The 27463-nt window shown below is 38.3% G+C and overlaps 1 protein-coding gene and 1 long non-coding RNA gene across 3 annotated transcripts; one reads left to right on the top strand and one right to left on the bottom strand.

The window, feature by feature from the left end:
* The first annotated feature begins 1232 nt into the window (after positions 1-1232).
* OPN4 (opsin 4) lies at positions 1233-20422 on the top strand. Its single transcript, XM_031554353.1, has 11 exons — positions 1233-1574; positions 3510-3643; positions 5092-5295; positions 6978-7149; positions 7974-8138; positions 10517-10624; positions 11765-11945; positions 13285-13437; positions 13979-14047; positions 14487-14529; positions 15382-20422. The coding sequence occupies exons 1-11, from the start codon at positions 1435-1437 to the stop codon at positions 15567-15569; spliced, it is 1557 nt and encodes a 518-aa protein (XP_031410213.1). The 5' UTR covers positions 1233-1434; the 3' UTR covers positions 15570-20422.
* LOC104911886 lies at positions 5291-26796 on the bottom strand. 2 transcript variants are annotated; one of them, XR_004160455.1, is made up of 4 exons: positions 26744-26796; positions 20431-20560; positions 11751-11897; positions 5291-6150 (listed from the first exon to the last, which is right to left on the bottom strand). It is a non-coding gene; the product is annotated as an uncharacterized LOC104911886 (long non-coding RNA). The 2 variants fall into 2 exon arrangements; XR_004160456.1 differs by lacking the exon at positions 11751-11897.
* Between the last annotated feature and the right edge of the window lie 667 nt (positions 26797-27463).

Below are 27463 nucleotides of genomic sequence, written 5' to 3'. Positions count from 1 at the left end.
GACAACACATCCAGACTCATAGCGTTATTTATGCTCAGTACAGGCACAGACTTTTGATGCCTTGCCCTGGATCCTCGGCCACAGCCAGACTGACGATATTCACAGTAGGAAAAATATAAGCTATTCAAGATATCTGCTGGGCTTTCTTGACATGGTGTGATTCCTGTAGCTCAGTAGCTGAGGAATGCCATGGCTACAGCTGACAGATTTGAATTAGGCGTGGTGGCCATGGCATGCCATTCCAGAGTGAGTGCCACCCATGATGAGAAAAACCCGGCAGTGAAGAAGAGACAGGATCTATCTGTGCAGATGAATGAGGATGGGGCTTTGTGTTTGTCACGGCTACCTTTACTGATTGGAGCTGGTGCCAAAGCATGTTTAGGACAGGGGCAGCTGCACCGAGGTGTGTGTTTAAATCTCCTTGCCTGACTTCACAAGAAAAGGCAGCAGAAAGTTTGCATGTCCTCTACCATTTTTGTCAGGTGATCCTGCTTCCTGGCTGCAGACTTCTTGTTTGCCTCATTACTAAGATGGGGTCATATGGTCTAAAAAGTGTTTGTAGCTCCTGAAACTTACTAAGAAAATGTTCTAAACTATTATTTGAAGTGCTTAAGTCTCCAGACTTACCTACTGAATTTTGCCACAAGTTATTAGTAGATAAGATCCATAAGCTTTCAAGTGCTTAAACCACAATTATCACAAAAAGCAAAATACCTTCACTCAGTCCAGAGTGAAAATAAAACTGATATGTAAACAAGGTGCAAACTAGAAAGTTTTCCTGTTTAAAGTTTTCCAATCTTTAATTTACTTTCCACCAGACTGCTGCTCAGTCTTTTACCTACTGACAGGCTTTTAGTTACTAAGCCTTGAGGGCAGCTAGCAATGTGCTGGTTATTCAGTGAGAGAAATTAAGTACTCATTTTACCCATAAACCTTTAATCCCATAAAGGATTAAATGCACATTTATCAATAGACAGTTATCCACCACTATTTAGAGAAGATACTGTTGTCAGAACAGAAATCACATTTCGTGGGTACGGAAACTTTAATGAAATGAAAACTGCAGAAAATATTCTTGTTAGGTACTGCGTTATGGATGTCGGATGAAATAAAAAAGGTCCCTTCATATCTCTAGTTCTCTTCTGTATCTTTCATTTTCTTTTGGGAGGAAATAAACTGCTTTTCTTCATTAAAATTCTCAACCCACAGTAAAAGCATAGATTACTGTTTGACCTGTGTGCTTCTGATGGTGTATATGCGGCTCCCAAAGATGATCAACTGTAAACGTAATTTGAAAGTGACTAGCTTATTCTGACTCTTTTTGCTTGTTGGCATTTCACACTCTTGATCAACTCTTCTACTAGAGTAGAACATGCCAGCTTATTCACCAAAGTCTGACAATTTACCTATGACTTCTTGTTTGCTCTGTAGAAGATGGCAGTGAAAGATGTTCATGGTGCTTTTCCTACAGTGGACGTCCCAGACCATGCCCACTATACAATTGGAACAGTCATTCTTATCGTGGGAATCACAGGAACTCTGGGTAATTTCCTGGTCATCTATGCTTTCTGCAGGTATCTTGTTTTGTATTTTTTTTTAAATACTGAGATGAACTTTATCAGCATCATGACTGTACTCTGTATGCAGTGCAGACATACTATCACTCTAAATGCATCAAGAGACATTGCTTTACGACACAAAGTGGCAACCTGACTTTTCTGACTTCTCATTAACCGTGGTCCATTAGCAACATTGCAAAGACTCACCCAGATAGCCAAGCAATGGAAACACAGCAATAGCAGAAAACTTACAGAAATATTTTTGTTATTGGCTGAGCTTCTGCACTGGACTGATGTGATATTTTGCTTCTCTCTCATTTATCACCTGTATTTTAGGTGCTTCTTTCCTCCTACTATCTACTTTGTTGTTGCTCTGCCCCCTGCTCCCTACTGGAAATGACTTTCATTTTCACATTTTCAAATACTCGGCTTATTTCCTAACTAAAGCCACATCCCAACTTTTATATCTGAAAGTAATCTGATCTGTGATAACAATGTGATTTTTTCATCTTTTTTTTTTTCTCCACATTGTTTCTGTCTTTTCACTGAGCACTGACAGAGCATTGCCATGATGTCTAGATCAGTGAGCCTCTCCTTCATGATTGATCATTATGCATTACTGTAAAAAACATAAAAAATAAAACTATGTGGCAATTTGACTGGGTTGACTCGAATCGTGGGAGTGAGAACCTAACTAATGAGGCTCTTGAGCTTGTATTAATCTAATACATTTATCTAGAAGGTTAAAAAGGTGATCTCACATTTTCTGCTACATATCAGTGTGTGCGTTCAGAACAGATACCAACATTTCAGGCGTGAATGACATGGCCTTAAAAACAGATCAGGTGTTGGCATGCAGACCAGATACATGAGACAGGAGTGAAGTAAGTGACCTAGCGTAGCACTTTGGCTGGTCCCATATAGCAAATCCAACCATACAGCAAATCCAGCCAGTTGCATCTCCTTTGAGAGAGAGAGCCTGTCTTTATCTGAAGATGTTATGAAGATAAAAAGGGACATTGAAAGAAAAACAGTAAGTACATCAGAAGTTCAGAGTACGCGTCAGATGCCAGTCTCAAAAAGTCACAAAAGTCAAAGACAGCCAGGTATCTGAAATAGAGATTTGTTCAGCAACTTAGCAGATTACTGGACAAAAACAAGTAGCCCCTAAGTATCTACTAAAAATATCTTGTTGCTCCCAAATTGACATTTAGGGGACAGTATATTTACTCACTGATTCTGGAGCAGTACAAAGAACTGATCATTTATTCAGATACTTTATATTTTTGTATAAGACCAAAATTTTGAGAAAGGAGCTAAAAAATTACACTCAGCCATGAACAAAGGAGCTCTCAATTCAGATTCTCTGTGTACCTTTAAAGCATTGTACTATGTTGTTATGAATAACATATGTAGGCAGAATACACTGAAGGCTGGCTACCATTCTCTTCAAAGTCAGCGTATGTACAAGCGAAATGAGTGTCACAGAGAAGAACTGATGTGAAACAAAATGTTTGATGTGGTACACAGCAAGTTTGCTTAATCCCTGTATTTGTAAGTCATTGCTGATAAGATCACCAGCATGGAGATATGCACTATCCCTCCTCCAGCTTAACACGACCCAGATCCAGCAAATCCATACAGCACATCAGCTTTAATTTCCTGTTAATCACGGACATGCAGTGCACTGGGTCAGAGTACTTAAGGAACAATGTGATTTATCCCCACCACTGAGCTGGTTATCAAAACAGTCCTCTAAAATGCACAGCAGGCTAAGGATGTAAAACAGCCTTATGTTCTCTCGGGAGATAAATGAGAAGAGCACTTCCTAACTTGTTCTGTAGAGTGCCATGGTGTTTGTGAAGCTGCCAAAACTCACAGAAAAGAGTAATGACATAATTAAGAGCACCGCACTGTTTAAGCAACATTCCTTCTATCTTTTCTTTGTAGGAGTAGGACCCTTCAGAAACCAGCCAATATATTCATAATCAATCTAGCTGTTAGTGACTTCCTTATGTCCATCACGCAGTCTCCAGTGTTTTTCACCAACAGTCTCCATAAACGTTGGATTTTTGGTGAGAAAGGTTTGTATATCTACTTTCTAATAAATCACTAAGTATTGTCTTACTGCAGTGGCAGTTAACTTCCCATTTCCTAATCCTCAGGTACACATGCAATTTTCAACATTGCTTCAATATTAAAACCAAAGTTTCCCTGAACATTTTTGTCCCTGTGCAACAATTACATTCCCAACACAAAGAAGAAAATTACACACACAAGATACAAAGGAGACACTGGCAATCTAAGACAGAGGACCAGTCTCCTTGCCAGTGGTCTTTCCCAATCATCTTGTAAGGTAACTACTGATAGAGCCCTGTGAGAAAGAACCACCAGCTAGCAAATCACCAACTTAATAGCGGCTCTAGATAATCTGCTCAGAGACTAGCAACCAGAAAGCTTGGCAACAGTGAGTTTTCTCAACAGAAATATTAACTGAACATGCCTGTGCAGTAAGCAAATGTTCTTGTGGGAGTTCGTGTTAACAAGATTTGCAGAAGACATCTGGTCATTGCAACTACAAGAGTAATTAACTTCAATGTGCTATAAAATTGCAGCAATACTTAGGAAAAAATGAACCCCAATTTCTGTCCAAATCATTTTATGATCTAAATAGTCAATATCCAAGGAAGGGATATTGACAAAACCTCTGTTCCAGCAGGTAGAAGGCAATATTTCTTCAAAAGATTCTCAAACTGCAGGTGAAACATGTGACTGAAGTCAACAGCACATCCGCTGCAGGCTTCAACAGTGGGATTTTCACCTTTGGCATAAGAGGTGTGCAAATCTAAGGAGAAAACTCACTCCTAAGGAGTCCACAATCAATAATGTATAAAAAAAATTCCTGTAGAAGGAAATGGCTTTCATTCTTTTTATAACTATAGTTAAGAAGATGTCTAGTCTTTCTTCTTGAATAGGTATTGACAGAGAAGGATATCAGAGAAGTAACAAGAGTATTTTGATCTCTGATGACCAAAAGAATGCCTGATTTTCTACTTCAACAAAGTGTTCAATTGCACAAGTTAAGAAATAAAAAACGCAACCCCCAGCTTCTAATCACGATGATGCTTGAATTGTTAAAATTACTTATGAATATATTAATAGTCCAAATAGTTACTACAACTATGCTGACCTTGAGATACAAATGATACCATGATATCAAAGTAGCTAGAAGGCATCGTTGAACAAAACAGATGTTTCTAAGGGACCTTCAGTAAAACTGGAGTTAAGCAAGATATCATGGAACTGTTGAAAAATTTCTACTAGGAACATTATAAATCAGTGAGTGAAAATATAATTAGCAAGATAAACAGTAGCTTTGAAATAGCATTACAACCGCTGGAAAACTGAAGTTTCATCGGTTTATGAATCCCAGAAGACATTAGTTTACAGGAAAGACAGACTTGAACCTCCCATAAATTAATTAGCATGAGTAGATTAATTTCACTGCTACTTCTGTCATCTTCATTGAAAGGCTGTGAGCTGTATGCCTTCTGCGGAGCTCTTTTTGGCATTACATCTATGATCACTTTGATGGTGATTGCCTTGGACAGATACTTTGTCATCACAAAACCTCTGGCTTCTGTTCGAGTGATGTCTAAGAAGAAGGCCCTTATAATCCTGGTAGGCGTCTGGCTGTACTCTTTGGCTTGGAGCCTCCCACCCTTCTTTGGATGGAGTAAGTGAAATGGAATACAAATTTTTTTTCCCTTATAACATTGGACTAAAAACTGGACTGTTACATTTATAAGAGATGAGTAAATGAATGGCTTGCATATTAAGCCTCAAAAACCTGTTTTAGGAAAATTGATAAAATATATATTGAAACTGAAGACCTCAACCTGAAGAAAAAATATAAGCAACTGAAATGACACTGGCATTTTTCCTTGAACTAATTAGTTATTGTACAAAGAACAGTAAATAAAATAAAGGCCAAAACTTATGAATGATGAACTTGCCTATTATCCCATACCTACTTCTGTTGAGCCAAACTGAACGATATAAGAATAAAATATATTTGTATTTTTTCTCATGACATTTTTCTTCCCCAAAGGTGCTGTGTAAAAGTGGTGGCAATTTAAATGTCTTCATTCATATAATAGAGGAATACAGCCTGAATATTTTGTTGAAGTACATCTTCAGTAGGTCTTCACTGTATTCTAGATGTGCAAATGGCACCGGATATTGTCTCCACTGTCCATTCAGACTTTAGTATCTTCACTGGGGATTCTGCTAGGAGTGGCATTTAGTAACAACGATACAATTTCCTTTTGTAAGTTTTTTGTTTGCAAATTGGAACACACACTTGATCATTGCCACTTGTAGCAAAGAGAGTTCCTGTTATTATTCCTCATTTGCATCCATCTCAGTGACATTAATTTGTTTCCTATGAGTCACCGGTTTCAGTCAGTAAGTTAGAATGAACTCATCATTCAAAACTCCAGCCCATTATTGTGTTCCCTAATTCCAGAACAGAATGTGTCAGCTCAGCTGAGGAGAGAATTTAGCAATGTTTTGTTTTCCCCAAAGAACACTGAAAAAAAAAAAAGGTTACAAAGTTGAATTTTAGAAGATGTTTGTTTTTGACTTACTACTGCCTGTCGTGTCTGCCTTCAATATGAGGCATGTTTAACTAGCCAAACCCCAGCGCTTGGGGAAGCAGCCTTAAGTTGAATGAGACAGGGTTAGAGGAACAAAGTGACAATACAGTCTTAAATTCTGGAATTTTAATGGGAGAAGGCAGAATACTAACTTGAAATGTGTTAAGTAATTATCTTATAATTAGATTCCAATAGTATCCACACTACTAAGCCTCATATAAAAATTGGATGCATCTGAGTACACTTGGTGCTCTATTTTTAAAAGTTCAGCAGAAAATATCACTGTAAACAGTGAAAATTAAAATAAAAGGAGAAATACGTTGCAGTTGAGAATGTCTTTAGTTGTTTGACACGGTTTCTCTAAGGAAATTATACTTTATTTCTACATGTATTCAACTTTCTTTTGTGACAAAATTAATTTGAGCTACACAGCATAGCTCTCCCCTTTGCAGAATAAATTAATATGTAGAAGTTCTAAAAAGTGGCAGTTAAAGCAATCAGTTTCATTTCACTTCTTGGGAAGAAAGAAATTTGAGAGAATCTGGACTTAAATGAAAACAGTGTGGGTCTGATGAAAGCGACCACTGAAGTATTTGGAGAAATGTGCTTTGACTATGTTGAGTTTGAAGTTATATTCAAGAATTGGAACAAAATGATTCAGTTTTCAGATCTCATCTCATTTACTCTATCTTTCCCTAACTCCTGCATTCAGAATACTGGTAAGAATCACATTGTGGTTTATATCTTCTCCTGTCTCTAGGCGCCTATGTTCCTGAAGGCCTGCTGACTTCCTGTTCCTGGGATTACATGACTTTCACACCATCAGTCCGTGCCTACACAATGCTGCTTTTCTGTTTTGTCTTCTTCATTCCTTTGATTGCTATCATATACAGCTATTTCTTTATATTTGAGGCTATGAAGAAGGCCAACAAGTAAGTAACTAGAAGTCTTAAGTCTTTATTTCTTTGTTTAAATGACTGCTCTTTTTTTTTTTTTTCTTAAAACAGACTATCAAAAGAAAATTGGAAAGTTTTTCTCTTTCAGTTCAAGTATATAACTGTAACAGGAAACCAAGTAAGAATTCTGTCAACGTGTAAGAATTATGATCCTTAGAAGGGCCACTCAGGGCTCTGAATTTACACCAGAGCTGTTCAGTATACTTGCTAATGATACAGAAAATGGTACAAGTAGCAACCTGAGAAATCAGAAGGATGTGAGAAGACTAGAAATTAACCAATTGTGAAAAGCAATACTAAATGGACATCAGAGATGTCCAGTAACAGTGCATAAAAGCTATGCCATGGAAAAAAAAATGAAATCAACTGCAAACACTATGTTTTACAATGACTAAAGAAGAGAACATTAATCACACATCTCTGAAACAAAAACTATCATACAGGCCAGTGTCTGCCACTATTTTTAGATACCTGTCTTATAAATATCAGCACAGTGGAAAACGCAGACTGACAGTAAAGTACACCAATCAGATATAGGGAAGCAAAGACTTCTCTATTTATATTTTGTATTTGTCCAGTTAAATGGAATAACTGATTTATGTGGAAACTCTTCTAGCATAGGACTATTTTTTCCCCTACATTTTGTCCTTGATTAGTGCAGCTAAAATACACCAAATTGCAAGAGACGGGTCACATATTAACACACATTAAAAGTATATCACTTACCACATAAACTAACATAAGAGTAATTGTTGCAATTCCCTATCTCAATTTTGCTGTTACACATTTACTTCCCCTAGGTCTATACAGACATTTGGATGCAAACATGGAAACAAAGAGCTCCAGAAACAGTATCACAGGATGAAGAATGAGTGGAAGTTGGCCAAGATTGCACTGATCGTCATCTTGCTTTATGTCATTTCCTGGTCACCATACTCTGTTGTTGCCCTGGTAGCTTTTGCTGGGTAATTATGAATGTATCAGCAAATGAAGGTGTGCAATTGGGAAAGACAGGTGAAAGCCAAAGCTACTTGTCAACTCTAGTGCCTGAAGTGCATTCAAAACATTAACCTATTTTGGAGAGACATTTAACAAATAAGGCACACATTGACTGTGATTTTTTCTTAAGTTTGAGTTTTCAAGGAAAAAAAACCAAACAGGAAGATTATTACTTTCAACGTAAGGAACAATTCTGATGATTTCTGAATGCATGCTCTCTGACAGCGTGTTTGAGTATCTGAATTTTATTTAGCACCAAAATGCTAAGGGAGCCAAAAAGAACCACACAGGGGAGATTTTTTCTTCACTTCTTTTACCTGCAAGTCTTGCTTGTCTTACATCAAACTGATGAAATTCCTTACATACATGTAAGGAAAACAAGCCCAAAATTACACAAGTATATACTTGCTTTGGGAAGCTTTTCAGTGTTTGACATAGAAGTAAATAAATCGTAACAGCATGTCCTTCATTTATCTAATTATCAGTGTTTCATACAGTAGTTTCCACAAAAGTATGATTCCATTAATATAAAATCTATATACAGCTTGACTATCTGATATTGACCAGAACACTGTTGGTGCAACCTAGGTACAAGTCAAAAACTGGAAATCTGGATGTCTTGGCTATATGTAGATATGTCTATTATGCTAAAGGCTGACACTGAACAGGCTTCTTCATTTTCCAATGCTTCAGTTAAGGCTTTCTAAAGTGGATATGACCTGCCCTAGAAAACCTTGCGAACTGCAAAGATTCTGAAATTCTCAACTAGAAGACTCAAGCAGAAGGCAGTACATTTTGGGAGGCAGGTGTGATCATTGTAACACACCTGTGAAAGAGGCAAACATGGCTTCCTAAGCTCAGCACTTCTAAAAATATTTTGCTTAGGACAAAAATTTTCTAAGAGAACATTCTCCTATGGTACCCAGAGAGCCAATTCCAAGCAGCAGCAAACATTTTCTCCATGAAGGCTCCTCACTCAGAAACTTAAACCTTTAGAATACGTCCAACTCTAGAGTCCCATTTCTTGTCACAGGGGACTTAGGTATTGGGCACTTACCACTGGTGATATGAGACCACTAGAGATAGATGAAAAGTGTGAAGATAAAAAATGAATCATAGCTGCCTTACAGCACTGCTTGCTCCAAGAGAACTGAAAACAATAGAAAATGCTTTAAGCTAAGCATTCTAGCTGCACAGAACTGTCAGATTGTTCTGTATAATTCAGTATCCACTTCAGCATGATCAAGTGCCTGCTGAACTTGACGTCTAACCTATGCCTCCTGTTGACTAAAGTCAAAACAAATGGACAATTTTTTAACTGTACAGCATCTGTCAAGTGAGCATTTGCGAATTTTTCTCACAAAGGCAGCAAGTAAACAATACAGCTTCATTTAGCTGCCTTTTTTTTTTTTTTTTTTTTTATTTTTAAGAAATTCCCTGAGTATATTAGGAATACAAGCAGGAACACAATGCTAAATAGTTCAGTTAAAGATGGAGGTTAAACTGCTGTCTCATAAAATAGAGCTATCATAAAGAGAGGATGCTAACTTAGACTAATGAGTAGTTTTACTTAACCCTTTCTACCTATCTGAGTTCTTAGCTCCTAATAAGATCCATGGAGATTCCGGACAGAAACTGCCTACAAAACGTGTTATTTTGGTCTGAGTAGATCTACTGACCTTCTTCTGACAAGACTCTATGGGCTAGTATCAAAGTATCTTCAGATTAAATGGCTGAAAGGAGCATGGCAGATAGACATCAGTCATGATTTCTGTATCCTTTAAAGGCACAAAACCTGCATATATGCATAGCCACAATAACACAAGTGAAGCGTATGTCATGAGAAGACTCATTCCCTCCTGGTTTTAGTTCACATCAGGCAAAAAGTTTGAAAAGCAGAATTAATTACATATCTTTCCTATAATGCCTCACTCTGCACACTCATTTAGTGACATATTTAGTGGTGGGTTATTTAGTGAGTACATCTGCTGAGTTTGAAACAGATACTCTGATGACTACGCGTTCACTTACTGCAGGCAGACTTTGTCTCTAGTGTAAATAGCCCAGGGGTTACCACTGAATCATAGCAGTACTGCAAGAGAAGCACCACAAAAATTGCGTTTCCCAGAAATGCAATTAGGCTGGGGCACATCTTTGCAGGAAAAGGATGTAAAACTTTCCTCTCATTGTTTGAGTAGAGAACATCCCTTTTTTACGTTCTGTGGAGCAATAATAACACACTGTATTGTCAGCTTATAGCTGCTGAGACTTTTGAGAACTCAGTACTAAATACGTACTGTATATACACTAAATGGATTATTTTTATTTATTTGCATTACTCTAGGTATTCTCATGTTCTAACACCCTTCATGAATTCAATACCAGCTGTGATTGCCAAAGCTTCTGCCATCCATAACCCCATTATTTATGCCATCACTCACCCTAAATATAGGTAAGTTCACTCTTGTAAAATAAATTTAATGTAGCAGAGAATATCAGGCAGTAGCTTTATCACTTAAGGGACTGGTAACCAAACTCTCATTCACCTGTTCATTTTACCTTTGCAAGACAACCTTCTCCTCTCCAAGCAAACCTCTCAGTGCCATATAAATGTCAGTAGAATTTGTACTTGGAACAGTTTACTGTGCAGATGGGAGCTAGAGATGTTTATGGAATGCTGATCTGTACTTACAGATCACATGATAAAAGATAGAGACCTTCCTAGCTCAGAGGAAATCATTGTAAATTTAAATATCTTCAAGAGAGATCCAGACATCTGTCAGCATTAGAAATAGCAGTTTGTTAAACTAACCAGGCCACTGAGGAATGCAATCCAGTAAGTCAAGTTACTCCTTCCCTACTTTGTGCACCTTCCTCACCCTTCTTCATGCTTCCTCATTTCAGATAGTATTCCTTCTGATCTGTAACATCTACACTCATGACCATACCAAGTTCAGATACAGGCCATGGAATCTGATGGATGGCAGCAAAGCCACACATACGCTGTTTCATTCTTTACACAGACCTACAAGATAATTTGACAGAGAAGTGTGGGCATGGACTTCTAAGTGGGATGACTGGGAGGGAGAGAAAAGCTGTGCAAGAGTGTCCTTATGCTGCATATGAGAAAAAGAATTCTGTAATATAGCTGCCTTTTGTACTACCCTACAGATAGCAGGCAGACAGATGTGCTAAAGGAGGCCAGAAGAGCTGCTTAGGGGAAGATTAAAACAATTTATTATGTGGTACTTCTGCAAGGTTCAGTTGAAAGAACAGAATTTTATTTTTGCCCTGATTAAGCTGAAAGCAGATAAAATATTTTAATAGGTCCCTTCAGTTCAAAGAGTTATTCTTTAATGCCCTCACCCCTGCCAAGTAAAGCATTTGAATTCTACGGGCCACTATTAATAAGTGATATTGTAGGGTGATTGTTTATGAGACACTGGATATCTGGAAAGCCATTTATTGTACCAGTAATTTTCCAGTCCATGCTGCATTAATCTACCTCTCTGAATAAATGCACTGCGTATGATGCTTGAATTTTTATGCTAACATTAAAAAAATCTGACTTGTTTTACCTCCTGTCCATTAGAACAGCCATTGCAACATATGTTCCCTGCCTTGGATTCCTGTTGAGAATTTCTCCTAAAGAGTCCCGATCCTTCAGCAGTTATCCCTCCTCCAGACGAACCACCGTAACCAGCCAGTCTTCTGAGACAAGTGGGCTGCAGAAAGGAAAAAGGCGACTATCTTCCATCTCTGACAGTGAATCGGTGAGAAGGACACTTGTCATACATATTTCTAACTGCAGAGTAATTGACTTTCATAGAGTCCTCCAAAGTGATAATTGCTTTACATGAAACACTTTATGCTGTTTAAGAACTTCAGAAAAAGAAAGGAAAGAAGTAAAATAAAAGAAGGCCAACATGTAAGAGCAAACTGTAGCATATTATATTCTTGTCCATTTTTTACACTGAAGGAAGAATGAAGAGATTGGACAACAGGCATTTCAGAAGGAAAGAGAAGCTTAGAGTCAGAGCATCTTAGAAAGCCTCGCCATTCTTCTAGGATGGAACTTGTCTGACTACAGATTTTGAGTATGGACATAGAAAAACAATCATAGAATCAAAATCATAGAATTGCTTGGTTGGAAAAGACCTTAAAGATCATCAAGTCTAACTGGAACCTAATCATACTACATAAACATACTATTAACAACCCACAACTAAATCATGTCCCTGAGCACTACATCCAAATGCTTTTTAAACACATCTAGGGATGGTGACTCAACCACCTCCCTAGGAAGCCTATTCCACTGCTTAACATCCCTTTCTGTAAAGAAGGGCTTCCTGACATCCAACCTAAACTTACACTGGCACAACTTGAGGCCATTTCCTCTTGTCCTGGGTGTTGCCAATGAGAAGAGACCAACCTCGCTCTCACTGTAAGCCCCCTTCAGATAGGGAAGAGAGCAATAAGGTCTCCAAACAGCCCAATTCCTTCAGATTCTCCTCATAGGGCATTTTCTCCAAGCCCTTCACAGGCTTCGCGGCCCTTGATGCCCTTTCTGTACTGAGGTACCCAAAACTGAACACAGTAGTCAAGGTGAGGCTTCACCAATGCCAAGTGCAGGGGCAGGATTACTTTTCTAGTTCTGCCCACCACACCATTCTGGATACAAGCCAGGATGCCATTGGTCTTCTTGGCCACACTGCTGGCTCACATTCAGCCAATACAATTCAGCCTGTACAACCAATCCATTAGTTGCTAAAAAATTATTTAGCGAAACCGAAATTTTAAGGAAACAATGCTTTCTTAAGGTGAAGTGGGGTGTATTTGGAAGCATTAACCATCAGACTTAAGTAAATCAACAAATGCATTTCTGAACCCTTCTCACATGAGACCTCGACACCATTCTGCTACCATTCCAGGTAAAGCCAAATGCATTGCACAGCAGCTGGATAAAGGCAAATATTTGGTGCCCTAGGCTCTCCCTTACATAACTTTTCTGAAATAATTTTCACAAGGCAGCTCTTAAAATTTCTGTTTAGGTATCATACTACTCAGTTAAAATCTAAGACCATGCTATTGCTTTTGCTGTATTTGTTTTAGGGTTGTACCGATACAGAAACTGATATCACCAGTATGACCTCCAGACCTGCTAGCAGCCAGGTTTCCTATGAAATGGGCAAAGATACTACCCAAACTAGTGACCTAGGAGGGAAACCTAAAGTAAAAAGCCATGATTCTGGGATTTTTGGAAAGGTAACAGATTGCATAGTAACAGAATTCCTAGGAAACAGGTAGGTCAACAGCGAACATTTTACCATAATTAATCAGAAAGAATCTGGCCTAGAAGATGGGAATAACCTGTAAGTTAGTGCTGTAAGTAACGTCCTTGAGGCTGTAAAAGGTCATCAGCTTTTTATTTGCAGCTCTAATTCATCATTCAGCTGTCTTTGTTGTATTTCTGGCAAGGAGCTGTTATATTGAACATAGCATATGCATGATGTGTTGTCCTGTGTTTGTTTTCAAGTGTATTATCTGTAATATTTTTATTTCCCCATATTGCCCGAATTACTTGACTCATCTTTCTGTTGTCTCAACCATTTGTTATCATGGTGAGTGATAGAAAACTAGTCAATCTTTATTACTTTGTATTCTGTTGTACAAAAGTTACATTTCATTTATTACTGCATTTCTCCTCTGTTCCCTCTCTTTCTTTCTCCCACTCTTTGTATTTCACATACATGTGACATGGTAACATACCTATACATTGTCTTTTTCACCTGTGTTCATTTTCCAGATAGTTGTAAACACAGATGAAATACCCATGGTGGAAATGAATGTCACAGAGCATTCTGCTACTTCTACTGTAAGAACTGCTTTAATATTTGGCACAGGTTTAGATGAAACAACAAAACCTAATGACAATCCCACTCCCTGAGCACAAATTAAGTTATTTGCTGAGCTGTAAAAATCATGAGACTCCCACTAGGATACAGTAAATATGACCTCAAATGGCAGATCACTGCTGAAACTGAGCAGAAATTGATGGAGAACACATGTGCTACAGGGATCTCCTTAAGCTCTGCTTCTTAAGAGAAGCAAAGTTGAGTTCAGTAGGTTATCTGCCCATAATTTGCTTTGGGGTGAGTGGAAACACTGTTCAAATAAAGATAACAAAAAAAAAATCAATGTATACAGCAAGTGGAAATAGCTATTCAATGGCTGTACTTTTGAGACAGTCAATCTTGTAGCAAGTACTTCTGTGCAAAGTGACACTGTTGACTATTGTTCTCTGTTTTGGGTAGTGCAAAACAGCTGAAAAATGCAGTGTGGAGGAAATTCAGGTAAGTTTCTGAAACATCATATCACTTATTCAGTAAATTGTAGGTGTAGTGTCTCTCTACTTCTATTTAACAAAGCTATGGCATACTGATATTTATGTTTTGTTTGTTGTTGTTGTTTTTTTAAATATATTCCTCAAAATGAGTCAACTTGCCCTAAATCAGTGAAATAAAAGAGCTGAGAGGTGGAAAAAAATCAGTTTTTATCTTTGCAGTAATAATAAAAATGTAACAAACAAATGCAATTTTTATTGATAGTAGTGTTCCTTATAAGCTATTCTTAGCCTTATCCTAACACTCTCCTTTGTGGTCCCATGCTAGAGATGGATAGCACTGCTATTGTAACACAAATTAATCCTTTCCTATTTGACTCCATTCTCTAGTTTGTCTTCTCCCCCCCCTTCAAAATATCAATCTTTTTATCTCTGTTTCACACCATCTCATCTTAATGAACCAAAACAGCTGCTTTGTCACCTACGTAGTTTTTTTTTTTTTAATGGAGGGACATCATTTATCTCTTACACTGAGTACATTCTCAGTACTTTTTCTTCCTCCCACAGTGGAATGTGCTGTCACTAGCCTGGTTCTACAAAGTAAACTAGATTCTGAATTACTATACTAACACAAGGACACTATATTGTTTAAACTTCCCCTCCTCCCCCCACATTACTCATAAAGCATTCCAGAAGTATTCAGATCTACTTCTTCCTCCATCTTTTGGGGTTTGGCTTTAAGATAGTAGTGGGTATGGCAAAGCACTGATCTAAATACATCACATTTTCATAGATGATGCAGCCTGGTATCCTTTGTAGATGTTTGTGTCTTCCATTTCTTTTAAAACCTTGCATTTTTTAGGGAGGTGAGAGCTTGAGTGGCATCGGACTAAGAAAAGGAGAGCCTCGCCATAGAACACCCACATCTCAGATACCCAGTATTATAATAACATGCAGCAATGTACAAGGAGTAGAGCTGCCTTCTGGATACAGCACTGGTTTCCTGTACCCGAAGAACAAAAGCCACAAGCAGAACAAGAGCTCCAACAGCTGAGTGGCACAAGCCAGAATATCACCTTCACCAATATCTCTGGAGGAACCATGAACCAACTGAATCCAGAAGACTTTCCTACCTTGCTCTGAAACATTTGTACAGAAACACAAGACAAGCAAGAATAAAATCAAGGGGGAGTGTCCTGTTCAGTTCCTGAACTGACTCCAGTGCTTCACTTTTGATCTGAGTCACACTGCAATTTTATTATTTCTTCTTTTTGTGGCTCAAAGAAATTATTTCTCTCACTTGGATTTTACTCTTCTCAGGCATATCATACTGTTATATGGATCTTACCTACAAGCCTCTTTTGATTAATTTGAGAGAAAAAGGAAGTATGAGATCCAGCCTTTGCCCAATTATTGTGGAGTAACTTCAAAGCTATTTTGGGAAAAACTTAAATTACTTTCTGGAGATGCTTTCATTACTGAAGTTCTTCAAGCAATAGAAAACACTCAGTGCTCCTTTCACTTAGTAATTAGAAAGTTTCCTCATGTTCTTGTACAATGCAATTGAAAGGTAATGCACTTGAGCACTAATTAGAAGTCTCAGATATTTGTTGGGTTTTTTTTAATTATTTCTGAGATTCTAGAGGATGAAAAAGTAATCTGCCTTTCCCTGGTGCTCCTTATGGAGTACGAGAATAAGTAGATAGAATTAATTTACAATCTGTAGAAGTTTACACCACAAGAATGATAAGGTGTAGTCAGTCCACAGTGAGGATATTTCCCTTTTTAGTCTAAAAGCATAGGGTAAAGAGAGCTATTGAAGCAGTTCTTAACAACAGGTGCCTCCGTAGTTCTCCCTTTGGTTGAAGGAATAGAGGAAACCACCCAAGTCATTTTGTCCAAAGTAAATCTGTCTTGATGTCATATCAGAGAAAGCCATAAGATTATACAAACATAACCAGCTTATTCCTTTGAAGGCAAAAAAGTTCAGTCAGTTCCAGAAGACATGGGTCAATGATTACAACCAAACATTTGAAACTTACTTTGCATTGCATTAAAAATGCAGGTGATCATGACTTTTGAGGCAGCTAAACATTGCAAACAAGTGGCTATTTCAGACAGCAACCAAAAGAAAATGTTCAAAGTCTTGGGTGTTTCTACATAAATAAAATCATAGGCATTAGAAATGGAAAAAAGTAGTACAGTTTCTCCGTTCACCTACCACAACTGGATATTGTTTCCATGCAGAAAACAATGTTAAACTGACAATATACACACTAGCAATAAGGAAAAAGAAGGGGGAAAACATATCTTCAAACAGGAAGCCTGTTCAAAGACATTCATCAAGCCTGAGGAATTACATTCTTACTTACTGTTTTGGCTTATAAAATAACATGAAGCATATAATTGTTCCCATCTTTTGCCAGGAAAGCCAGGTGACAGTAGGGAAGAAATGCTAGCAAATGTTGCCTATTTCATACAGGCTACAAAAGGCTGAACACATTAAGAAAATAGGTCAAAGCTTACACATGCTTTTTCTTGTGCTAATAAGATGCATTTGTGTACAACTTGCCATTAAGAGCTAGACTTTTCACTCCTGTTACAATTTCATTCAGAATTAATATTCTTGAAGAGCATACTCTGCTCTTCTGCATTCCCTTCCACTTTTAGAGAGTATTAAAAGAATACATTGATGGCTAGAAAAGCCCTACGAATCCACAGCATGTTGTTCTCTCTATCCTTCAGCTCTAACATGTACTAGAGATTAGTTTGTGTCTATAAAAAGAACTGCAGCTGTTAGTGCTTGTCTACTTACAAGAGGCTTGAAAAGCATATATTAATTAGGGAGAATTTGTTTAGGAGCACTTGAAAACTCGTGTGTATTCCCTGTGTAACTAACAACTTCACCTTCCCTTCACTTCTACTGGCACTACCAAAATCATCCATGGAAAAGCCCACAAAACTCATTACACCTGAATCTCTCACTAAAGTCATCAACATGGTAACCCCAGTGGTATTTGGAATAAATCATTAATAGTTCTTATTTCATCTCATTTTAGCAGCTTTATTTGTGTCCTGTATCCTCTATTTGGCAGCCGTTCTCTCCGCTTTGCTGTCTCTTTACACCCCTTAACAGAGATGACTGAACAGATTAAAATAATTCAGGACTGAGGTGATTCGTGTTTCAGTTAAAGTCAACTGTACAGGCTGTTCTGCACTAGTGAGACTGCTTGCCGTTCACCATGCACTTGGGCATATTCCAGTGACGTGGAGGTGTGAAAGGACTAGGGCAAAACTGAGGTACTTGCCTTTGGCCTTTCATGCTACAGCAGCTGTTCAGAGCAGCCTGCTGGCAAAGGGAATAGCAAGCAGTGCTGTGAGTTAACAGGCTCTGTACCACAATGGGCTCAAGCTCAAATTCAGACTTGGGTCGCAAGTAAAAATATTTGGCCTGATCTTCCAAGTAATTTGGCAAAATTGCTGTGATCCTGTAAAGAAGGTGTCGAGAACCAGTGTAATAAAAGCTTGTTGCAAGACAAGTCTGAAGCAGCACCTAAAAAGGCAATGGCAAGCAGCTGATCTTTCCAGCTTTCACATATTATCAAGGATCTTAGTTCATATGTTTTGCAGGTTATAGGCTCAGTTAATGTACTTCTGGGAATCCACTTTTCATCCAGCACTGGACTAGAAAGGGACATCACACGGCACTAAATGAATGTTCACACATTCTCATGCAAGGCAGACACAGACTGCTATCAAAGAGCCTGCAGAACTATAGATAGTTTTACTCAAATTATTGTAACAGACAAAAGGAAATCTCTCTCCCTGCACTGGTAGCAAAGAGTACTTTTCTTCAAGTCCTGTGAAAAACCTTCAGCAAGTCTGACATCCAGAAAAAAGGCACATAACATGGATAAATTTCACAGGCATGCCTGTTTTTCTTATTATGAGTCGTGCCATGTTTTTACATGGGACATTCCAGGGAAAGCTGTAGTGTAGCCCTCATCCTACTCTGATCCCTCAGGGAAAGAATCACATCTCAGTAACCCAGACAGAGCAGCTGTATGTTTCTGTTCCTGTAACAACTATTTACACAGGACTCCAATGAGAGAGGTCCTTTTTCTGCAAAGCAATGTCAGTATCAGTTATTTCAGTGGCTGAGCAACAGGTATCTCAGTTCAAACACTTGTGCTTATAGCCTCGCAGTTGTCAATGTCATAGGAATGTGAAGAGTCCCATGTTATAAATAGCTTTATATAAAAACAATCTTAAAACAAAGAATTTATGAGTACTGGCCAGACCTAGCAACCTCAGACAAGGGCCACAATCCTATGCACTAAACATTTTACACTGAACAAAAGAAGGTTATGATGCCTTCCTCATCTCCTATCTAATTCAAAACCTGAACACTCATTTTCAAACTTGCAAATAGGTCAATTCCTAAATCTTGACAACTGTGAACTTTGACATCACTTACAAGGACAAAGAAATGAGGATATGATCAGTGTAATCCTAATAAACTTAGTACATTCTCTCCGAAGCAAATCTAGCCTAATTAGTCTAATACAGAGTACAAGTTTTTGTTGTTGTTGTTGTTTTTAGAAAAATAGCAGCTTTGTTGCAGCAGTCCTGTCAGCAGCAGAACTCTGCTAGAGACATGACACAGGAATTCTATGTACCTGGCTCACAGAGGAAAGCAAATGGTGCAAGAGATATGTCAGCATAGGAAAATGCTAGTACATTTTCCAAACACTGATATCACCTCACCGTGCATGGAGATATCGGGATCTTGTGATGTTCAACCACAAATCTGGTCTCACAGTGTTTGGCTGGCATACTAAGTACAAGCATTTTCTGGCAATGGAATTGGCTCTCAAGATTAGGATTCACCTGAAGTTAAAAAATAGGATCAGTGGCTGGGAAAAACAGGATTCATTCCTCTGGATGGGGAACTTTTTCCTTACTCTTCAATCATTAAACTTACACAAATAGCAGTACCGCTTCGGATTCAGCACCAAAAAATATTTTGGACCCCTCTCAGGAGAGCTGTAACCAACACTTGCCATGGAGACCTTATGTAGGAGAACATGTTTAAGATCAACCTTCATTTGGGCTACTAGAATAAATACTCAGGCATGAAGCACAGAATTTCACAGGAAAAAAAAAGCCAAATTAGATCTTCTGGTGACAGCTATAACTTCAGTAATCAGTAGAATTAATGGAAACACTCCTGTTAATTCTACCAGGCTTAAATCAAGATATGCTGCAAAGATATGCTGCAAATATCTTTGTCTCAGATATGCTGCAAAGAACAAGTGAGCTGCAGCTCAGGTTAAACTGTCTCAGCAAGGAATCCAACACAGCTTGAGCTAAAAGAAACCTTGTGATATAACTTATTCCATCACTGTTTCCTGTTTGTATTTATGAAGTCATGTAGTTCTCCTATATTACAGTTCCTAGAGACAGTTACCTCCTCCTGTTTTTCTCTCCCTCCACAAAGGATCTGCTCTCAGTATCACAATCCAACTTTAACATTTCACTTTGTCAGAAATAATTAGATTCAGCCACTAAGAACATGAACTTGACACATACGTAAAAAGTTGCTTGAGGGAACTTTTGCAAAGCACGCTTTATCCACAAAGCAAGAGCAAAGCTGTTAGTCATTTCCCTCAGTATTTAGTTTTCATTGTAACTTTCACACATATATATAAGACAATAGTCCAGTTACAGATAAAATTCTGAGAGTATATCATTGGATAGAACAAGTGCTCCTATGCAAAGTCACATACTATTCAGTATTCATTGTAACATTCAGGATGTTTCCTGAATAGGCTGTAGGACATTTACAGGCATATTGAAATATTGATAAATCTTATTTGAAATACTGTTTTCCAGACACTCAAGTTAAAACTCACTTTCTGCTGCTGTTCAGTGAAACAAGAAGAACCTTAACCTTATGAAGGGCAAAGTTGAGGCAGTAGTATCAGGCAACTCAGTGGCAAGTAACAATTACAGCACAGATGACTTCTGAAAATTATATCCCATCTGAAAAACAAACAAGCAAACAAGCATCAATCTTTCAGGTTCCAGATCTTTATGTTCACTTATTATCCATCAGGTGAGAAGTTAACTTTCATGTAGTTTTAGAAATAAAAACTCTTTACTTTGCACACTCCAAGGAACATTTTCATCTGAAGGAATAAAAACCCAAACATTCCATAAAACTTTGTTTCAATAAATCTCACCCATTTTAATTCTTTTTTTGAATATCAAACTGTCACTTTAGAAGACAGCTAAAGCGAAAGGAAGCCAAAAAGGAAACAAATTTCGATACCCATCAGCACCACATCAAAATAAAGTAATTGTTAAAAAGGACAACAACATGAAATACTGTGAAATACAATAGCCTTATGCAAAACATGCTCCTTCTCCTTCCTGTAGACTACTCAGCAAAGGAATACAAGAGTTACCATCTTGTGTCAGATTTCTCCCTGCTTCCTTCCCCCCCAATTGACTCAAACCTCTTCGACTTTTCTCTAGTGCAGAACTCAGGCCATTATGATATCAGAAGGGACAAAAGAGGCCACAGTATGGTTTTGAGAGCTGTACCTGGCAGATTCCTTTCATTATGCTGCCTCCTGAAATGAAAAGAATCCCCATCACAGCTGAACATGCTCCATTGTTACCGGGTCACAGCACAAAGGCAATTGCTTGCTAGATTTCAGGTCATGAATGTGGCAATAGTTTGAGCTGCCTGAACTCCAGATTTCAAAAAACAAAATTACTGCAAGAGTTTCCAAAACAACACAGCTGACTAGTCCATACCATTGGAAGTTACATCTAGGAAATACAGGATTTAGGGTTTAGGTAAGATCAGTTGATTTCTTTTATGAAGAGACAGCCAGAGGCACATGGCCTAACCAGCAAAGCCATATGGGTAGGAACAGATTAACATCAGTAAGAACAGTGCATAATAACTGAGTCACATGATATGGATCCTGATGGAAACTGGGTTTCAGAGAAATGTAATTTTTTAAATCGACTTTTTAAAGATGAGTCTCTAAAAACAAAATCAGCCAAGTTTAAGCAATTTACAGGGATCTCAAATCACAGCTAGATTTGCCAAATAATGTTAAAAACAAAAGTACAAAGTCCTACGGCAATAAAGCAGCATCCCCTACTGACCTTTTTGTGTCTTGGTGTTGTTTCCCACTTGCTGAAGATTTCCCACAAATATCAGTATTTTGTTCACAGTTCTAGAGCTCACAGGACTGGATATTGTCCCAGAAAAGGGATCCTGTTTGTTCAAGGAATACTTGATGGAACTTCAGCAACTGAAACCCTTTTGAAGTCCCAGGTTAAGTACTATCACAATAACCTCAGCTTTTGCAGAGTTTGTGCAAACTGCACTCAGGATATTGGTTGATTTCACAAGTCAAGAGAACACCATGCTTTCCCTTCAACATATGACTGACTTATAAGCACCTGTCTTCCCTTGCTTCCCTCATCAAGAGCTAGTGGCTTGGTTCTACCAGATTCCCTTGAAATTGAGTATAATTTGTCTATTTTAATTAACCTCAGTTTACAGAAATCCCTCAATCACTGACAGCACATTTCTTTGGAATGTTTGTTCTGCACTAGAAACTGAAAAGCAAGATATTCAAGTAAGTTCACAGTAATTTAAATTCTGAACTACTTTTATTTGAAAACTTAGTGGCTGCCCTTTTAAACCATTCAGAATTGAGTTTGATTTGTTTTACTACTTAAAAACTGGCATGCAACACATTCATTAAGGGTCACATGAGGTTTGTGGCAACTAGCACGCTCCCTCACCCTACCATTCTAATCCAGCCATAAGCCTAACTTTTCCAAACATATTTAAACATCTCTTGGCCATCCACAGATTGCGTGGGCAGATCTACCTCAAATCTGAAAAACTAAGAATGTATTAAATCCTTTGGTCCTCAGACACCTGAGGACCAGGTGGTTCTTGCCACAGCAAATCATGAACTCATACATACAGCACAAATTCAAACCACAGGAGTTAACAGCCACTAATCTTATGACATAGATGTAGTTGAAAATGAGGAGAAAATAGAAGAATATTTAAGACAGGCAACACAGAATTTGGGGACCAAAGTGATTCCAAGTCCATAGGAATCAACATTTACAGTATTTAAACCTGTTAGCCCTAATTGCTTGGAGTTCAGTTCCTCCCTCACTGCCAGTACAGCTGAAAACACGAAGAAAGGGATGGAGAAATGTGCAAATAAAAAATTCAGACTGCTAACAAATATGTAGATTGCTCTGAATGTAATCCCTCTTATTCGTTTCCATGGAAAAAACAATAGATACAAAAAGCACAATAACTGTCAGAGCAAGTTCACAGCTACAGAACATTATTTCCCAATATAGTCACCACCATTAGATATGTACTTTGGCCAGCAACAAACAAGAACTTGCATGCCATGCTTGTAAAGATCTGCCCAAAACATAGCTTGTCCTTCACTTTGCTGTTGCTACTACTGAAACAGACCACCCTCTGTGTAACTGTGCTCATATCCACAGTTTGGTCTCTATAAACATTCAGAAAGCATCAATGAATATCAGTGGGCTCATTTTTTCCCCCCATGGAGGAATTCAGTAACATCCCTTGGCTTCATATGCACTTCCATGTGAGATGTCATTTTGTCAGATTGTCCATCTGCCTCACAGCAACAAAATACAAGTTAACATTGATGGAAAGGTTCCACCATTACTGCCCTCTCACCAAAATCCACCTCTGATGCTGTGGGCCAGCATAATAAGCAGAATTACTCTAGGAGCAGGTCTCATATTAAATGAAAACTGCCATGTTTACATTTAAATCTAGTTGTCCTATTACCCTTTTAACATACATACTACTCCATTAGTAACTTACTCTGAATTACCTCTTGAGGCACTACTGTTTAACCTGATGCCTGAAAAATGAGGCACTGGGGATACTACCATTTGACATGGCCATCTACCTGCAGTCATTCTCCAGCAGCTGCCAAGTTTACTTCAAAGTTATCATCTTTATCCACAACTCCCAAGTGGCCAAACAATTATTTGTACAGAACTGTAAGGAAAGCTGCTTAGCCAGTTTAACTGTTCTGTTTACAGCTAGATGAAAAATTTTCATGAAGCGTTGGTCATTCCATTTGTTACAGTCAGAAAAATTAGCACAGTGGAAAGGCAACTCAGGAGTGGAACGCCAAAATAACAAAACAGGAAAGGAATGCTCACCCATCTCTAAAAATCTAGGCTCCCAGGGAAAAACTCCACAAAGGAAGAATCTCCAATCAGAGATCCTTCCCCAGTGGCAGTCAGCCCTTAAATGAGGTCTAAGAAAGATGCAAGCCAGGCTCCACCCCTTCCAGTCAAACAGCTGAATTGCCTTCACCTGTGCTCCCAAGGCTGACCAGGTCCTTTCCCCCAGCTGCTCAATCAGTGATTCAGCCCATGACTCAACAGTTCCAATACACTATTCCTTATCACACACTGCAATGAGACAGTGAACATACCTATGACAACAAAATGATCATTACAGTAGATGAGATAGTCTTCATTTTGATAATCTAGAGGTAACAGAGCTGTTTTAAGATAATTATTTTTAAAGCTTCTATTATTCTATTATTATTCAACATTTTCACAGTTACTTAGTTCTGAAGGAAAAGTGGTGCTTGAGTTAAACCAATATTTAGAAAAGTCAGCTGGTTTGGTTTCCTCAGCTAAGCATACCGTCTTCAGAGTTCAGAATCATTTCAATAAACCATCAGGATCAACTGAACAAATATCAAATCAAAGCACCAAGTAATCAAACTGAACATGTTGATACTCAACTGCCACTAATTTGCAGTAATCTCTGAGCAAGAGTATAGCATTAAGTCCCTCTGTGACCTTGGCAAATCAGTTTACCAAGGAACTCAAGTTTATCCATAAATAGGCACAGTATTTGCACTTGAAGTACTGCACAAAGATTTAAATCATTACTTTTTTTCCATACTTAGAGCTAGCAATGACTGTGCTAAAAAGATGTAATGATGGATTACTCAGCTCCAACTGAAAACTGCAGAGAAATAATGAGTGAAACAGGTGGGAGGAGATTCACAATACCTTCCCCTTCATACAGATAGCATGCATTTATAGCTTAATATTCACAGCTGAACAGTGAGCTGGAATGAACAACACAAAGTTTACTTGATAAACTGACTGTAAACAGAGCAAATGGAAAGAGAATTCAAGCTCTTCTATCTAAAAGATATCCACAAGCTTTGTAGATATTGTGTAGACAACACTGACATTTTGAGCCAGGTGTTTTCTCCGAGCAGGAAAACAGCCCACATAAGGAGTTAAGCTTTTTTACTGGGATTCATCCCACCAGTAGTCCTCATTGGATTATCCACTGCCATAACACTGCTTTGACCTTGTTCTGGGAACATTAGACTAATAATGTGGCTCAGGTAAATACAGGAACTGTCCAGGAAGTTTACCATATACACAGCCTTCTTTTTTTTTAAGCTAAACTGGAAAAAATACAACATCTCAATCAATGATGGGTTGCAATTAAGAATGTTTCATTCAACTCTATGTAACAGCTAGAGGTTTTCACTGTTTTAAGTTGTTTGCCCTTGCATGTTAGCAACATTAGAAGCTGTGTAAAAGTGGTGAATGACTGATAACATAGAAAAATGGATCTATCTTACGAGGTTAAAGCTACAAAGGGAGAGCCACTTTATCCAGAACTAACCCTCAACAGAACTATCAGAATTTCCCAGGAAAGGGAATTACACAGGCTCAAACTCATGGCTCAAAGCAATCACACCAAGAGAGCATCAGAGAAAATGGCATAGCTAAGCCTACCAGTAAGCCACTTTCAAGAAACGAAATAGGATTCTCTGCACAGGAGGGCCTGCCATCACAGTCTTTGGTTTTCTGATGGTGATCCAGAAGGTGCAGGACAGGAGATTCTGTCCTTCCCAAAGACCAGCACAAGTTGTTGGGAACTGGTATTTATGTTTGTGCTGTGCAGACAGAATTCCTGTACTTTCAAATTCCCTAGCCTTAATTTAATGTAATGAGCAACAAACAAGCCAGCAGATCCCACTCTGGTTCAAACAAAAACACTGAAGCAGAACTGATCAGCTACTTGTCAGAACAGGATGAAAGGACACTTTGCAGCTAACATGTGCTCTAGGGAGTAGAAATTCAGGTCACTGAAGTGTGGTAGAGGTTAAGATATGTGCTCTTAATCTTCTCAACTCTTTTTATCTCACATAGAATAGAATAATCTAAATGGTAACCACTTTCTCACTCATCATATAAGTATAATTTCCCTCCATATGGGAAGTGCTTTCTAACTCAAGCCACTATTTATACTACTGCAGATGAATGAACTTCATTAAGAAGATCTGCTTGTTATTTTGCAGCTTCTATTCTTTAAAGAGGACTTCTAGGAAGAAACCTGATGCAGAATTTAGAACTGTGAAGGCTAACTCCAAGCATAACTGAGCATATACTTTCACACTTACATTCATTAACACAGGTCCATGTAACCTCTAACAATTACAATTCTTACTTCTTAAACATGGTACTGAGACTATATACACTGTTCTATCTATCTATATAACATATAATGAAATTAGTACAGGACATACAGAAGTGCCTCATCACACACCACAGAAAGTCAAACTAGGTCCTGCCCTTGTTTATTCCACCTGATCTTCTTAAAGGAGATCACGTGCCTTTAAAGCAACGCTATTAACCCATACAAGATAGAGGCTTCTGACACAACAAAAGCATTACTCAGAACTGAAAATATGAAAAAACTCTTCAGGTTCAAATACCTCTTAGGAGATATGAAAAAAATACTCGGGTCTTTTGCTATACGATACTAACATTATGATCCCCTGTTCATTGTACAAGAGATGAACTAAGTGACCTTTAAGGGTTACTTCCAACTCAAACAACTCTGATTCTGTGAAATAGTATCTTAATTGAAAACCTTCTCAGTGCACAGCTTCACCAGAAAATATCAACTACCTAAATAAATTGTAAGGTATAAAAGTATCACCACCTGAATTGGTTAGTATCACAGAAATGTAATAGAAATAACAACAACAGAACAACAACATCCTAGTCCATAGCAACTAAATGCTCAAATACAACAGCCCTAGACACAAAACTACAAGGAAAAAAACTGCTTACCCTCAAAAGACCATAGATATACAGGAATCTCCAACAAAATACCCCCCTACCCCCTGCCAGCCCTTAAATGAGGTCTGTAAGGGGGTGGATCCTGGCTCCACCCCTTCTGGTCACTCAGCAGCATTGTGTGCACCTGTGCTCCTGTGGATTGGCCCTGCCTTCCTGCCAGGTGCTTCATCACTGCTTCAGGCCATAACTTAGTATTTCCACTACATGTTACTGTGCCTAGACAAACACATACGAAGTTTAAATAAATTAATTTGAGTGAAACTTACATTTTACAGTATGATTTCATTGCAGTCTCAAGGATAATCTCGCAGATGATGGTAACTAGACTTGCTAGCTGTACAACAGCAAGCAATCCAATAAATAAAGTACTGCAGTTTATCCATGGCTCGAGACAACAGCAGTCATGAACAGCCATCTTAAAATCACTTTACAAATTGCCTTCTTTGTTAGAAGACAAACTGACTACACCACTGTCAGCATAAGCTCGTTTCCCCTGCTGCAAATTAGTCATAACACTGCACAAAGCTGTGGTGTGACTCGGGGCAGCCTGTTCTGCTGGTTGGCGACCCTGCACACAGCAGGGGGTTGAAACTAGATGATCATGGTGGTCCTTTTCAACCCAGACCAGGCTGGGAATTCTGTGATTCTATGATTCTATAGTTCTGTGATTCTTCTTTCTGGAGTAACCATCGCAATTGAGACCAAAATTAA

This window comes from Meleagris gallopavo, chromosome 8, assembly GCF_000146605.3.
Source record: "Meleagris gallopavo isolate NT-WF06-2002-E0010 breed Aviagen turkey brand Nicholas breeding stock chromosome 8, Turkey_5.1, whole genome shotgun sequence".
Lineage (NCBI taxonomy): Eukaryota > Metazoa > Chordata > Aves > Galliformes > Phasianidae > Meleagris > Meleagris gallopavo.
This window is presented reverse-complemented; position numbering and strand designations above follow the sequence as displayed.